General features: G+C 64.9%; 2 protein-coding genes across 2 annotated transcripts; one reads left to right on the forward strand and one right to left on the reverse strand.

Moving 5' to 3' along the window:
* Window positions 1-209: 209 nt before the first annotated feature.
* Window positions 210-8006, reverse strand: SRMS (src-related kinase lacking C-terminal regulatory tyrosine and N-terminal myristylation sites). The gene is made up of 8 exons (XM_078055878.1): window positions 7302-8006; window positions 3678-3799; window positions 3083-3246; window positions 2285-2426; window positions 2018-2176; window positions 1365-1546; window positions 1118-1274; window positions 210-897 (listed from the first exon to the last, which is right to left on the reverse strand). Exons 1-8 carry the CDS (start codon window positions 7661-7663, stop codon window positions 704-706), a joined length of 1482 nt encoding a protein of 493 aa, XP_077912004.1. The 5' UTR covers window positions 7664-8006; the 3' UTR covers window positions 210-703.
* A 6075-nt stretch (window positions 8007-14081) lies between these two features.
* FNDC11 (fibronectin type III domain containing 11) lies at window positions 14082-15083 on the forward strand. Its single transcript, XM_036084636.2, has one exon. The coding sequence runs from the start codon at window positions 14082-14084 to the stop codon at window positions 15081-15083; it is 1002 nt and encodes a 333-aa protein (XP_035940529.1).
* Window positions 15084-15623: the final 540 nt, after the last annotated feature.

The following is a 15623-nucleotide window of genomic DNA, read 5'->3' on the forward strand; positions in this document are numbered from 1 at the left end:
TTCACCCCTGCAGCCTGCAGAGGTCATGCTTCCTGTGGGAACAGGGTCCCCTGGGGCGGGGGCCCGGGCCACAGGGGCCAGCTCTGCCTCGATGAGCCAGCTGGCGGGCCACCCCGTCAGCTCCAGCTCCGGTTCCGGGTCTGGGGGCCGCGGCCCATGTGCGACGCGTGTCTGGGCGTGTGTCTGAACCAGTCACCGCGTATTTATTCAGCACACGGGTCTTACACAGGCAGCCGGTGTGCCCAGCCCGTGCCGCATCGGCCCCGTGCCCGGGGTCTGCCTTCCCAGCATCGGCCACGGGGGACTTGGCAGAAAACTGGGGAGCCCTGTCTCTGGCTCTCGGCCCTGGGAGGAGTCGGGGCTGCCCGGGGCCACAGGTGTGGGCAGGGGGCCGTGGACCAGGCTCAGGGCTTCTCTGTCCAGCAAATCCCCGAGGCCAGAACCCATACAGGTCCCACCCCGACTGCTATGCCGAGATCTTCCCTGGCCAGGGACACCTGCCCCTTCTGAGTGGGTGTCTGCGTGTGTCTGTCTTCCGCGCACACGTGTGTGCTGGTCAGCACGTGTGTCAGGGTGCGAGGCCCACAACCAGAGGCCGTTCCAGGCCGCTGGCACCCCTGCACGGGTCGACAGCCAGCATCATCCTGGGGGGACACGCCGGGCAGGGAGGAGTGGCCCCAGCCCCTGTGTCCAGCGCCCCAGGTCACGTGTGGGCAGGGGCGAGGCGCCTATGGGCCGCATTCAGCTTCTTCTGCAGCGTCGCGAAGGCCGGCCGCTCCTCGGGGCTGCCCTTCCAGCACTCCAACATGAGCGTGTAGATCTCCGCCGGGCAGGAGGCTGGGCGCGGCAGCCGGTACCCTCGTGTGACCTGCTGCAGGGTCTCGTGGTTGCTCAGTCCTGCAGAGGGGCAATGAGAGGGGCTGGGCAGGGCAGCCTCACTTCTGCGTGGGGGTCACGGTAGACACCTCCCCCCAGCTCCTGGCCAGACCCTGCCCAGCAGGTGGTCTGGAGGCGTGGCGCCCCTTCCGGGACCCCCGAGCAGGGTGTGCCTCCTCCCTCAGACCACACAGGCCTGGTGGAGGCCTTGCCTCCTCCCTCAGGCTCCCTTGCAGCCCACCTTCATAGGGACACTGGCCATAGGTGAAGACCTCATAGAGGAGAACTCCAAAGGACCAGACGTCCGACTTCTGGGAGTAGATGCGGTAGTTGGCTGCCTCGGGCGCCGTCCACTTGACAGGGATCTTGGAGCCACTGCTTGGGGAGTAGATGTCATCCTGGGTGAGGGGAGACCAGTGGTGGGTGGATGGAGTGGCACCCTCCCCTCCCAGCCACGGCGGGGTCAGGGGTCCCAGCCCCGAACTGACCTTGAGCAGCCGGGCCAGGCCAAAGTCAGCCACCTTGCATGCCAGGTCATCGCCCACGAGCACGTTCCTGGCCGCGAGGTCGCGGTGCACGATGCGCCGGTCCTCCAGGTAGCTCATGCCCTCAGCCACCTGGCAGGCAAAGCTCAGCAGGAGAGGCAGGCCCACGGCCCGCCCCTCAGGGCCTGTGGGGCAAGGCGGACACTCAGGGGGGCGGGGGTCTGCACCGTCACTTCCCTCCGTGCCTCAGTGTCCTCGCCCCAAAGATGGGGTGGCCCAGGCTGCAGGGGGCACCGTGCTGTGCAGTGACCACTCAGGGAGGCTGCTCCTGGGCAACCCGGCCTGGGCCCCCAGGAGAGACCAGACCCAGGGGAGGTGCACGGGGCTGGCGACACGGATGCGCCTGACCCCACTGCACTCAGCTCAGCCTGGAACCGCGAGGCTCTGACTGCCCCCCTCCACAAGGCACAGGACTGGCCCAGGCCCGGGCCCGAACCCACTGCTGGCCAGAGCCCGCAGCAACCCTCTGGGCCTCAGACGGTCAAGCCTGGTGCAACATCAAAGGCCTGTGCCGAGAAGGGGGCCAGGAGGTCACGGCTGTGCATGGAAGCCTGGGTCACCCAGACGGCTACCGGCCGGCGGGGGCACCCACTCACTCCCCAGGAAGGCCTGCAGGCTGCCCTTGCGCATGAGCTCGGTGACGATGTACACGGGCTGGCCCGTGGAGCACACAGCGTGCAGCCGGATGAGACGCTCATGCTTCAGGCTCTTGAGTGTCTGGATCTCCTTGCTGAGGTCTGCGAGCTTCATGTAGGCTGCAGGAGAGGGCACGGCTCCAGGACCTGCCCACACCACCCTGGCGCTGCCCCAGGGCTCCAGAGGTCAGAGGGCAGGGCGGGCAGGGGCCAGCAGGCCTCACCCACCTGACTTAATGACCTTGACCGCCACTGGTGTGGAGCCAAGCCACAGGGCTTCCCACACCTCCCCGAAGTAGCCTTCACCCAGTTTCCTCCGCAGGGCAAACTCGGAGTGAGGCCGCTCCCACTCGTCCTGCTGGGGGAGCTTCTGAGGGGGTGGGGGGCACTCCGTACCTCTGCTTGCTGCTCCCTGGAAGGGGGGGGCAGTGTCTCTGGGAGCGCCAGGCCTGCAGCCGCTCGGCCAGGCCGAGGCCAGGGGAGCCAGGTGCGGACCTCCAGAAGCCTGGCCCCACTCGCTTCTGGACCTAAGTGGCACCTTTGCTGGAGGTGGACACCCACCCACGAATAGTCATTACAGCCCCAGCCAGGCTGTCATTAGCAACCGGAGGAACTGGATTGCTGCCCCCGGCAGGACCGCTCGTGCCCACGGCCCAGGCGAGCGTCCCCTCCTCCAGCTTCCGCCTGCGGCAGGTGCGGCCCCTCCCCAGACGCCTCCCCAAGCTTGCGCCCAGCCCTCACGGCCCCTCTGCAGGGCTGGGTCTGGGACTGGGGGGACCCTACAGGTCTCACCACACCCCCAGCCCCAGAAGTCCCCAGAGACGGAGATGCCCTGCCCGTGAGAGCAAACCCAACCCCAGGCAGGGCCCTGGCCGGAGTGTGGAGGTGTGGCCGGGGCCCCCAGGGCCCCCAGGCCTTTCCGGACCCCCCAGCCATGCTGGGAGCCCGGCCGGGCTGCTGCCTTGCTCACAGCCCCGGACACGTGCTGGGCAGCTGGGCGGGAGGCGCGGCCGGGGACTGGCCCACCTGGGGCACACAGGGCTGCAGCAGTGGGTTCCGGATCAGCTTCCAGTTGGCCTTGTAGTAGGCGAGGAGCTCCTCCAGGCTGCGGAAGAGGCGGCCCTTCTGCAGGTAGAGACCGTCGGCGGCCGTGGAGATGCGGTAGTGGCGGACCTTGGCCTGCGCGCGCACTGGGGGTGCGCACAGGTGAGGGCCGTGTCTTGCCGCAGCCTGGCCCAGACCCTCCCAGCACCCGGGCCAGGGGAGCAGATCAGCACCACAACCTTCCCTGGGTCGCACGGGAAAGGAGGGAGTGTGGGCAGCTACAAGCCGGAGGGGCAGTGACAGGGCCCAGGGCGGGCACTCGGTGGACCCCCGGCGCGTGGATGAGTCCGAGAGTGAGTGGACCAAGGAAGGGAGGGTGAGTGAGGAGCGAGCCGTGGTGGGGGATGGGCAGGCGAGGGAACGAGGGGTGGGGGGCAGGTAGTGAGCCTGGAGGTGGACGGACCAGCAGGCGAGCGGACGCGTGAGGTGACCAGGCCTGACGTGGGGCCAGCAAAGCCTGGGGAGCCCCCACCCCAAGGCCAGTGCGGGGACAGAGGCGCGAGCGGCCGTCCGGTACCAGATAGCGAGTAGTCCCCGTGGCTGCTCTCACTGGGCCGAATGAGGAAGGCACCCGGTGCATTGGCTGGGGACAGGAGCAGCTGCTGGGCCCCGGCGCGGCTGATGCCGCTGAAGTACCAGCTGCCAAGGGCGGGCGCGGCGGTCACCACCAGGCCCGGGCCCGAGGGACCCCTGCTCCCACGCTGCTCAGAGGCCCTGACGCCCATGCTGTTCAGGCCGCAGGCCCGAGCCCAACTCCCGCCGTCTCTCAGGGACAAGGGCCCCCAGAGCCCAGGGCAGGGGTCCTGATCCCGGGTCTGCACCCGCCCCGAGCCCTCAGTGCCCCCAGCAGTGACCTGAGACAGGTGAGACTGTCCACACACCTCAGCCAGCGATTCCCCATTAGCCCTGCTCACAGAACCAGCCAGCCCCAGCCGGGGGCTAACCTGCCAAACTCAAGACTGCTGAGCCCCTACGGGGGGGTGGTGTCTACAAGGAGCCAGGGGGCCCTGATGAGCAGCCCCCGGGCTGCAGCTGTGTGGGGAGGACCACCAGCTCCACCTGGCCAGGCACGGCCCACTTGCCCTGAGAGGTGGACAGGTGGGGCCAACAGAAGCTTGGCCAGGAAAGCCCTGGAGGAGGCAGCTGAGCCAGGCTGGGCAGGGGGTCCGGGAAGGCTGGAGGAGGCTCAAAGCATCACATGTCTGCCTCTGGGGGCCCTGCCCAGTGCAGGCAGCCTGAGCCCCTGGCCCTCTACACATACAGAGATGCTCCCTCTCTGAGCACTCGGACAGCAGGGGCTCCTAGGGGCCCACTCCTCAGTCTGAGTAGAATGCCCAGATTCCAGGAGCCCACACACCTGAGCATGGAGCAGGGCAGGGGGAGGGCCTGCTGGGCCCCCCCCACCTGACACCCCATCTGGGCCGCAGTCCACCTGAGTCACACCCCATGCCCCTCCCTGGCTCCACATTCTTGGAAGGAAAGCGGAAAAGCTCCTGGTCCCACCCCATCGCCTGTGTCTGCTTCCCAAGGCCCAGGGAGGGGAACCCCACACCTGAGTCAGCTTCCTACCCTGGAGCCTCCTGCTTCCTGGAGATTCTGGGGACCCAGGGGCAGGAGGCGGGCTGCCTAAGGGAGAGCCTCAGTCGCTCGGGGGACAGCCCTGTGAGCATGGCCCTCGTCCACTCTGATGGGGGGAAACATGGGGTCCTGGGGGCCAGGGGGTTGGCTCTGACCCCTACCTGGGGGTGCAGGACCAGCAGTTATCCTAGAGGACCCAAAGCATGACTCAAAGTGAGTCGACACAAGGAGGGAGTGCCCTGAAAAGGGGGGACTGGGTGGATGGGCGGTGCCTGGGCAGGTGGGTGCTGCTGGAGCCTGGGGTGAGGCCAGGGCCCGGCAGGAGGGGGACAGAGATGGGCCTGCGCCTGGCACAGGCACCAACCTGGCCAGAGCCAACCCTGGGGCTGGGCTGAGGGGCGGCCAAGAGGAAAGGGCTGGAGACAGGAAGCCTGGGGCGACGGCAGACAGAGGCAGAGGCCCCAGCAGCACTAGGAGGTAAGACCAGCACGCAGGGCAGAGAAGGGTCAAGGACACAGGGACGTGGGTCCCCAAGACCAGACGTGGCTGGGCAGCAGGCTCGGGGAAAGCTGAGGAACTCAGTTCTCGACACTGATTCAGGAGCAGGAGGTACAACCCCACGAGGCTGCCGGGCTCCGTCCGCCGAGGGCCTCCTGCAGCCAGGCGCCGCCTTCTGACGCCCACCAGCTGGGAGAGCCCCCTCCCAGGACTGTGGGCGAGCGGAGAAGCTCAAGTGTCCTCATCCCAGCCCTCCCCTGGAGCCGAGGGCCGGGGATGTTCTGGGGAATCTCTCCCTGGGGTGGGGCAGTGGCTGAGATAAGATGAGAGGAGCCTCACTGTCAGGGTTGAGGGTCCTCCCCCTGCCCAGCCAGTCTGGCCCTGGGGACAGACGGCCAGGTGTCTGGGACTAATGACACTGTGCGTGCAGCCAGCCCTTTCATCTTGGGCCCAGGCAAACAGTCATTACGACCTCCTCCCGGCACCACCCCCTCTGACCCTCCCAGCCCTGCCGCTGCCGCCTCGAAGAGTGGCTCATGGGATTTGTCTTCCACTTGCAGAGTGACTGTGCGCCCCCTCCCTATCGGAATGGCTGCCTGGTCCCTCCCACCGCTCCCAGTGGGCTAGGCCTGGGGCGGGGGCCAGAGTCCCCCCAGAGGGGCCTTCCTGGGACTCGGACTTTCCCATGCCACGTGCAAATCCGCCAGGAGGCTGTGGGAGTGCCGAGGCGCTCCCGGGAAACGGGATGGCCTAGTGAAGTTGAGACCCAATGCTGGTCTGCAGAGGACACGTCGGGGGCTCAGGCCCAACCCAGCTGGGCACAGGACAAGAAGCCATTGTCGGGGTGAGGTCTGGGCAGCTGAGCTGTTCACCAATCACATTATGGTCTTTTCTCACCCAGACATCACCTCCATGCGTGCTGGGGCGGGGGAGGGGGGGTTGGCATCGCTGTACCACATCTGTCTAGACATCAGGAATTGCAAAGGCCATGACATCCAGGCTGATCCAATGCATCCAGGGGAAAGACGGGGGTGGGGTGGGGGGCACAACCAGAATTTGGATCCAATGCTTGAGGCCCCTGCATCATGTCCACCACCATAGACAGAGCCCGGGCGGAGCCAGCACACGGCTGTACTAGGAGGCTACCCTGTCCCACAGACCCTAAGCCTGAGCTGAGAGGTCAGCTCTTCTCCAGGCCCTGTGGGAGAGCCTCCACTCTCTGCCTCCCTCCATGATTGCAGACTGGCAAGCCAACAGCCAGGTGTTCACGCCAGCCCGTCCCTGCCTGTGGACTCTCCCGGCCCTAGGGGTCTTGGGCATGCTGGGGGGAATGGGTGAGCTTCCCCCACCTGCATCCCCTCTCAAAACAAGCTTCTCTGGGAGCAATTCCAGGGCCATTTGTGCCCCATACTTGGCCAGTGCAGCACGGAGAGTTCTGGGTGAATGTGGACCAGTGAGGGAGCAGGTGAATGCACCTCTCGGACTCAGCATATCACACCCTCTACCCTCTGGTCACCCCCTCATCCCTCACCGCATCTGGATGGCCTCTCTGCTCACTTATGTCCTCATCGGGAGCCCCAGGAGGATAGGGGCCATGTCTGTCTCAGTTGGAACTGCACCCAGGACCCTAGCCCCCGCCCTCCAAGCAGTGACCACTCAGCTAACGTGGAATGAGAGACCCCCAGAGTGCGCTCAATGCCAGGGCTGAATCCTTGTGTGAGAGGGATTCAGGAGGGCCTGGCTGGCTGGACCATGTCCCAAAGTGGCTGCCATGCTGGGTGCCTGGCCAGGGGCATGCATACAGGCTGTCCAGCTTCCTTGCCACTCTCCCTGACCGCTCCTGCTGGAGTCATTGCTCTTAGCCACACGGGGACACAGTCACTGGCGTCTGTCCCCCACCCCTGTGTGCTTGCTCACCGCTGCATGGCCAGGCCTGGAGGGGTCCTGGCCACAGAAGGGAGGGAGGGATGGAGGGAAGGAAGGAAAGAGGACGGCTCCTGGACATGCCATCCTGGGACTCAATCCTGCCCTTTTTCCTGACTGCCTGGGGCAGGGTGATACTCACGGGTGGTCTGAGAGCGTCTCCGGGGTGGCCTTGGCCAGGTGGGTGATGGGTACCAGCCCAGTACTGGGCGGGCCGGAGAGCCTGCGGGCAAAGATGTAGTCGCCCTCCTCCTTGAGGGCATAGAGCCTGTCCCCGCGGCTGACACTCAGCTCGGCTGAGCACCGCGCCCTGAAGTCATAGAGCGCCTGGAAGAGCTTCGTGGGCGCCGGGGGGCTGCAGGGCTCTGTGGCGGGGGGCTCTGGCTCAGCACTGGCCGCAGGGTCGGGGAACCCCGGGACGCCATCGTCTGGCGCGGCCACCGGCCAGATCTTGTCCCAGAAGAAGGACAGGAAGGTCAGCCGCTTCCTGAGGAAGGGCTCCATGCTCCCAGTCGTCAGGGCGCCGGACCCAGGGTCCCGCAGGGGAGGGGCCGCAGCGGCAGGACTGAGGACTCCGACCAGCAGAAACTGGAAGGGCCGGTGGGACGGCGAGGGTCCGAGCCTCACTGCTGGCGTCCCTGGTGGCGCAGAGTGTGGGGCTCAGGTCACTCCAGAGAACCCTCCAACAAGGCGCGCACAACTCCCCCCGCCCCCGCCCGCCTCCCGGGCTGGGGTTCAGACCGGGGTGGGGTGCAAGGTGGCCCTCCAGCCCCCCACCACACGACGGCGGCTCCTGTGTTGGCCCTCTAGAGTGTCGCCCCAACGGCTCAGAGCCGCTCTTTGGGGCTGGGCCAGGTGCGGCCCCAGGACGCGCCTCCGGGGGCGGGGCCTCGGGCTTCGGGGGCGGGGCCTCGGGGCGGGGCTGTGGGGGCGCAAGTGGGACGCGGTGGGGAAAGCGGTCAGCGCAGGTGAACCGCGCGCCCGCCCTTGACCTGAGCTTTGCCCTCAGAGAAATGGGGTTCCATGAATAGGACAGAAGAGAGCTGGATTTGTGTAGGAAACCGCCTGTTCTCGGGGCGCCTGGGGGGCTCAGTCGGTGAAGCGTCTGCCTTCCGCTCAGGTCATGATCCCGGGGTCTTTGGATGGAGCCCCGCGTCAGGCTCCCTGCGAGCCTGCTTCTCCCTCTCCCTCTGCCTGCTGCTCGCTCCCCTTGCTTCTGCTCTCTCTCTGTGTCAAATAAATAAAATCTTAAAAAAGAAAACTGCCTGTTCTTTAAATGTTGGCCAAATCTCTCAACATAAAAATCCTATGCAGGACAGGGCCTTACATGCCCACCACGAGGCTCCGCAGCAAAGGCTGGGAGCTGGGCTGGGGGCAGCCTGGGACTCTGGACAAGTGAGGTAAGCTCCCTGCACTCTGGTTGTTACGCGGTAACGTGGGACACTGGTGGTGACTGTGGGGTGCTCGGTGAGCCCCGGAAGGGCTCTGTAGGTGCCGCACCGGTGATGGGCCCATGCTTCTGGGCCACTGCAGGCCAGGAGACCCCCCACAGCCACCATGGGGGTGGGGGGAGGCTTTGACACCTGACCCCCACCTCAGGGATGGGAATGGGGGTGCCGTGGCACAGAAGGGTGGCGGGTGAGCCTGGGAGGGCCTGCGCCACCCCTCTTCCTCAGCTCCCTGGACGGGGCCAGGCCCCCTGCGCACTGAGGCTCTGCCCACTGCCAGGTCAGCCTCTGTTTCTGGGCAGGATGGAGAGAGCAGACTCTGGGGGCCCTGAGGCAGGGTCTGTGGTGGGTGGGGTCCCAGCCCCAGGCAGCCTGCATGCTCCTCCACTTGAGGGCCTCCCCCCAGCTCAGCCCCTTTAGCGCCTGGTGGTCATGATTGAGCCCATACCCCTTCTGTGAGACCCTCCTTCCAAACTCCACACTGGATCAACGCCTGGATGTGCATTCTGGGTTTGCACATGGCCAACAAACAGGTGTGACGATTGTTTGGCCAAGGAGAAGCCGGACACCCACCACCTGCTCCCAGAACTGCAGCAGACCACTTCTCTCTGAAACACACCCTGGGGGCTTCCTGGGGCACAGCTCGTCCAATGTGCAAACTGTACTGTGGCCATGGTGCCATGAGCTGGCCCTCCCTGGAGTCCGAGCAGCTCTCCGGGACTCACAAAGCCTGGAGGGGGCAGGGGGCCCCGAGGGGCAGCCTCTGTGGAGCTGAGACTCATCCTGTGGGAAGGCGGTAATTGAGAAGAATGTAGGCTACTTACAAATACAAACTTAGGGAAGGGCCTGGAAGGGCCCTGAAGCTTCTGCTCCACCAGCCTCGCGGGGAATCTGCCCACCCCACCCCATCACGCACTCCTCCCGTGCTCGTCAAGTCTGGGTTTTGCACACCAATTTCCTTAAATCCTTTATACTTATGCTGCTTCTCTCCTGGGAAACCATGCTTCGAGCCTCTGGTCCTCTCGGCCGCAGGGAGGCCCTCTCAGGTCGTGGGAGGGTCTCACTTGTGCTGACTGTGCTTGGGGTCAAGTGCTCTGAACACTGGACACTCCCAGTCCCTCCGAGCTACAGTGTTCCAGCCGCTAGGACTCAGCACATTCCACCTGGTGGTCAGGGCAGGCAGGGAGGGACCCTCCTCAGTCCTCTGGCCTCCATGCCTGGTGCCCAGGCCTCCTGTCGGCCCAAGCAAAGGCCAGAGAGTGAATCGGGGGACAGAGCGCAGTGGGCTCCAACCCCCATGGCATCCTACAGATGCGGAAACAAGGTTCTGTTCACCCCTCCTCGAGGTCAGAACGGGGACATTTTCCAGCAGGAACATGTGCTGGGCGGTAGGGGCCATCTCCAGGTGACTGGGACAGAGGGCCTGAAGAAGGCCCCATCCCCCAGAGGGAGAGAGGCTCCTCCTCGACTGCTCTGGTCAGTGGGCTCTGGGGGAGCACCCCACGCACGGCCACCTCTCTGCTGGGGCCCTCCTCCATCCCCTCACCCCCAAACCCCCAGAGCACCTCTCTTCACCCTCCTCTCCCCTCCAAGCAGCCTGTTGCCCCTGCACACACCCCCGGGGCCAGGTGGCCGGCAGCAAGAGCCACTTTTGTCCGTCTTGTCGTTGGCAGTTCTCAGACTTGCCTCGCTCCTGCTGGCCTAGCTGCCTGCCCCCAAGCTCCAGGTTCAGGGACACACCGTTCCCTTCCTCCCCTCACCCTCCTGGCCCAGGACGGCCCTGCCCCGACTCCGCCACTCTCCTGTTAGCCTCACCTCCTCCATTGGCCCCAACCACAGAAAACGGTGCTGGTGGGGGTGAGGAGGTGCGTGCGTGAGGGGGAGGACCCCCAACTTGGGATGGGGTTAGAAGACATGGTTCTAAACCTGCTGTCGGACTCACCAGCCGTATGACCTCGGGTAAGGTGCTAGACCTCTCTGCCTCCATTTCCCCGTCTCTAAGAGCATTGAGCCTGCAGGGGCCGAGTGAGGGTCCAGACGAGCTCTACTGGGAGGAGGAGGGGGCTTCCTGGGCATTCAGCCGAGGCTGGCAGCCCAGAGCATCACACCATGGGTTCATTTTCTGGAGGACACGCTATGGGGGTCTGTGGTTGAGGCGCACCCTCCCCCCTGTGATCCCGCCACCACCAGGCTCCCCACCCTCATGGCTCCTAAGGCTCAGGGGCAGCGCAGCCTGGTACTGTCCATCATGCCAGGGGCTGCCGCTCAGCGACGGAAGGAAATACACCCAGCAAAGGGGTCCCCGAAGGCTGCGTGCCATGCGGCTCCTTTCTACAGCGGTTTCAGGGACGGAGAGGACAGTAGTGGTTGCTGGGGGAAAGGAGGGGTTGGGGGGGCTGCACAGGGCAACGTGGGGGTCCCTGTGGGGTAGGCCAGTCCCACGTCTCGCGGTGTCACTCTCACTATCCTGGGTGACCTTGCATGACCAGATGTTCTGAAAGATGATGATTCCACTGGGAGAACAGGGCAAGAATCATGGGATCTTTGTGGTATTTTTTACAACTGCGTGTGAATCTACAATTCTCTCAAAATTAAGAATTTAATTTTTAAAAGTTAAATAGAAAAAAGGGGATGGGGCCAAGGAGATGGCAGAGGTCCAAGACATGCCTGGCCCAGAAGATCGGGGTGGGGAGAGGTCTCTCTGTCCCTCTCTGTGGGTGGGCTGCAGGGTGGGGGGTGTCTTCCTCCTCTCCCCCTTTCCAGTGTCAACTTCCCCCTCAACCCTCAGCAACCCCCCTTTCCAAATAACAACAGCTAGCATTTGCTGGGAGCCCAAAACAGGAAGAGGAGGGCAGAAATGGCACCCCCCCCCAGGTCTGACCTCCTGGGGCCTCCATGCCCACCCAGGCCTGGGCCTGAGGATGAGCTGATGGGCCCCTAGCCAGGGAAGCCTCTTCCCAAGAATGGGGTCACCCAGAGGGGAGGGGTGCACTTGTGGGGCAGGGGAGGCTCTGGACATAGAACAGACTGGCAGGGGGGCTGAGGGACAGATGCCCTATCCTGGAAGAGGCCCACCACTGTCCTTCCCCCCGGGGCAGCGACACCCACAGGAAGGGCACCCTGCCTCCCTTCCCCTCCCCCATCCTCCCCAAGGATGACTACTGCCCGGGGGAGGCCCCAGGCTTGCTGAGACATCCCAGAGGTCCTGAGCCCAGCTGGGGGCTACAATGGGGTTCAAGGGAGGGGCTGACGGGCTCCCTGGAACCGTGGAGACCAATCGGTCCAGACGCAGATCAGGAATAGCAGCCCAGGCAGGCGTAGTGATGGCAGAAGCAGCTGCTCCAATCCTGCTCTGTTCCCTGGGGTGGTGACGACTGTCACCCACCTGCCAGTCCACTCATGAGGTCACTGCTGCTCCCCACAGGTCTTCCCACGGGTTCCTGGGAGCGGGGCACAGGCTGGGACCGCGAGCAGAGCCCTCTTTCCTGCACCCACCCCTCCAAGCCTCGACAGGACCCCGGGACAGGGCCCCGGCATAGGCGCGGCAGGCCTCGGTTTACTCCTCTCTGCGCAATCCTGCTCTGGGCGTGGCTTTCGGAAGAGCCACTCGTGGTGGTTCCCAAGTCGGGGAGGAACCAGGTTCCCCAGGGAGGGAGCGAAGCCTCGGGACTGCTCTGTCCTCCTGGGACCGGGGTGGAGGGCGGGGCCGGGGGCCGGACAAGTGGCTCGAGTCCGAGTCCGAGTCCGGGTCTTGGGACCAGACAGCGCCCCCCGCCCCGCCCCGCCCCGCCCCGCGCGGTCTTCCCGAAGCTCTTCAAGTGGAGGGGCCCGACCCGGCGGAGTCTCCCCGCACCCCGGGGCCCTGGGCTACCGCCCCACCCTGCCCCCACCCCCAGGTCGGGCGGGGCGTCACAGAGGCCCGCGGTCCCCATGGCAACCGCCGGACGCGGCGGCGCGCGCTGGGCGCACAGTCAGCCGGTTGGCTCTCTCCGCTCCGGGAGGCAGGGCAAGTGGGCGCTCCTGGAGGCTGGGCGCGGGCCGGGGAGGCAGGCTGGTAGCTGGGGAGGGGAGGGGGTGGACCTGGGGGCTTCTGGAAGGCCCAGGAGGGTGTAGGTCTGGGATCCCAGCCAGAGCACAGAGCGGCCCCTTCCCCAAATTCACGACCAGCCCCTCTGCGATTTTCCAACCGAGAGACTGCTTGCGACTGGGAAACATCCCTGAACCCACAGTCAGACCCAGGGGCCAGAGCAGGACTTAGGCTGGGGTTCCTGGGGTCATGCTTCACCTCATCCCAGATACCCTCTCTGTTGTACCCAGGGCCTGCTCTGGCTTGTCTGCCCTGGGAAGGTGAAGGGCTGGCCTTTGGGGAGGCAGGCAGACTTGGGTCCCAACCTCACTGCCACTTAGCAGTGTGGCCTTGGGCAGGTCACTCAGCCTGTCGGCTTTCTTTGTAATTCATCCAACCCTTGGGTTGCTGGGACTACCTGAGCTCTCCCAAGTGAAGCCACCAGCCTGCACAAGGAGCTGTCTCACTGTCGAGGGCGGGGGGGAGGGGGGGGCGGGCTGGGACCTGGGACAGCAGTCGGATTGCTGGCCCCTTCTCCAAGGAGCACCAGCTTGCAGGACCAATCCTTGCGGCCCGTGGCCTGCCCCAGCCGGCCCCAGCCTCCCCAAGGTGGGCCACTGCCCCCTAGAGCTGGGAGCCGAGGCAGGGTAGCACAGAAGGAGAGTCAGGCCCTGGAGTTGGTGGCTGGCCTCCAGCCCTGAACTGAGAGCAAGCTACGAAGCACTTTAGCCTCAGGCCACCCTTCTGTGAGATGAGATGACAGGACCTCACCACCCTGAGGGGCTTCAAGGCATAGAGTGGGGGCTCAGTAACTAACTAGAAGGCGAGGCCCGGGCTACCCTGCCTCCTTCACTGGCTCTGGCCACCACCTGGCCTTGTCTTGGGCTGAGCCCTGGCCCTTTGCTCTGATCTGCAGTGACAGTGAGGCATGGAAGGTCCGCAGGGACGTGGTGTCCCCCGGGGGGAGTCTGGTGCCGCACAGACAGGATCGCATTGAATCCTCTCAACAGTCCCGAGGCAGCACCTTCACCCCATTCAGACGAGGACCTGAGGCTTTGGCCAGGCCACACAGCTGGTCAGTGGCTAGGGTTCCTGCCCAGGCCCGTCTAGCCCTAGGGCCCATTGTCTCAGCCCTTCCCCGTGTCCCTGTGTCATCACAATGGATAATCAGTAGAGTGGTTGCCCCTCAGTGTCCAGTTTTATCCGGATCGGCAGCCTTTTCCCAGAGAGATGTGCTCTCCCCACGAGCTCCTCCCCCTGGGGGCGGACAGAGGGCCCAGTATGGAGGGCAGTGGGCCTGAAGCCACCCCTCCCCCACACACACTGACCTGAGTGAGCCCCTGGGTGGGTGCAGAGGCCAACTGACCGTGTCAGCTCACACCCCACCCTCTGCCCCCTGCTCCCAGACATGAACTTCCAGGTGACAGGCCTGGGCCTGGACAAGATGAAGCTAGACAGTCCCCAGTCCTTCCTGGATCAGGAGGAGGCCGAGGAGGCTGAGGATCAGCAGCTGCTGGAACCAGAGGCTTGGAGGGCCTACATGGAGCGCCGCACGGTGCTGCGCGAGTTCCTGACCTCGGATCTGAGCCCCCACCTGCTCAAGCGCCACCATGCCCGCATGGAACTGCTCAAGAAGTGTTCCTACTACATCGAGATCCTCCCCAAGCACCTGGCCCTGGGGGACCAGAACCCCCTGGTGCTGCCCAACACCATGTTCCAGCTCATCGACCCCTGGAAGTTCCAGCGCATGAAGAAGGTGGGCACCGCCCAGACCAAGATCCAACTCCTGCTGCTCGGGGACCTGCTGGAGCAGCTGGACCATGGCCGCGCCGAGCTGGATGCTCTGCTGGAGTCGCCTGACCCGCGGCCCTTTCTGGCGGGCTGGGGGCTGGTGGCACAGAGGCTGGCAGACCTGTCGGCAGTCATGGACAGCTTCCTGGCCATGATGGTACCTGGGCGCTTGCACATCAAGCACCGTCTGGTGTCTGACGTTGGCGCCACCAAGATCCCGCGCATCAGGCTCATGCTGAGCACCAAGATGCCCGTCATGTTCGACCGAAAGGAGTCGGTGGCCCACCAGGACTGGGCCAGCCTGCGCTGGTTTGTCACCACCCAGCCGGCGGCCCCGGAGCAGTTCGAGCTGCGCTTCAAGCTGCTGGACCCACGGACACAGCAGGAGTGCATGCAGTGCGGCATCATCCCCGTGGCCGCCTGCACCTTCGACGTCCACAACTTGCTGCCCAACCGCTCCTACAGGTTCACCGTCAAGAGAGCAGAGAGCTACACGCTGGTGTACGAGCCTTGGAGGGACAGCCTCACCCTGCAGACGAGGCCGGGGCCCCCAGAAGGGCCCACCCCCAGTCGGCTAGGCAAGCCGGGCCTGCCCCTGACCACACTTTCTGAGAGATGATTTTCTAATATTTATCCACTAATAAAGACTATAAACACACACACACAATTAAAGAAACAAACCTACTTACGTTTTAGACGCAGCTGCAGCTGTGCGAGTCTGACTCTGCGCAGCCTCCCCCCCAGCCCCAGGCCCCCCAGGTTCCTGCCCCCTTCCCAGGGGACACCCCAGGCTGGACCTTCCAGGATCGCTGTCCCCGGAGAAAGACGAGCAGCCCTGGCAGCTGGCTGCCCCGAGCAAGGACGAGAGCTTCTCCGAGGGGCCCTGCCAAAGCGGCAGCCCCTCCTGCATCTCCCCCTCCCCGTCTCCGGCACCGTAAGCAGCCCCGCAACCCTGGCACAGGCCCTGGCTGTCTCTTCCTGTGTCCTAGGCCAGGGCTCCCTAAGGGGAACAATAACCTCGTTGGGGGCAGTCATGCCCCATCCTATTGCCCCCAGCATCACTGGAGTTAGGGCAGAGGGCGCCCAGGCCATCAGGACATTGTGTTTTTTAAATGACAAGGTCTTCTCCCCAAAAGAAGCTGAAGCTCATCTGTACTCC

The sequence above is a fragment of the Halichoerus grypus genome, chromosome 10 (assembly GCF_964656455.1).
Source record: "Halichoerus grypus chromosome 10, mHalGry1.hap1.1, whole genome shotgun sequence".
Lineage (NCBI taxonomy): Eukaryota > Metazoa > Chordata > Mammalia > Carnivora > Phocidae > Halichoerus > Halichoerus grypus.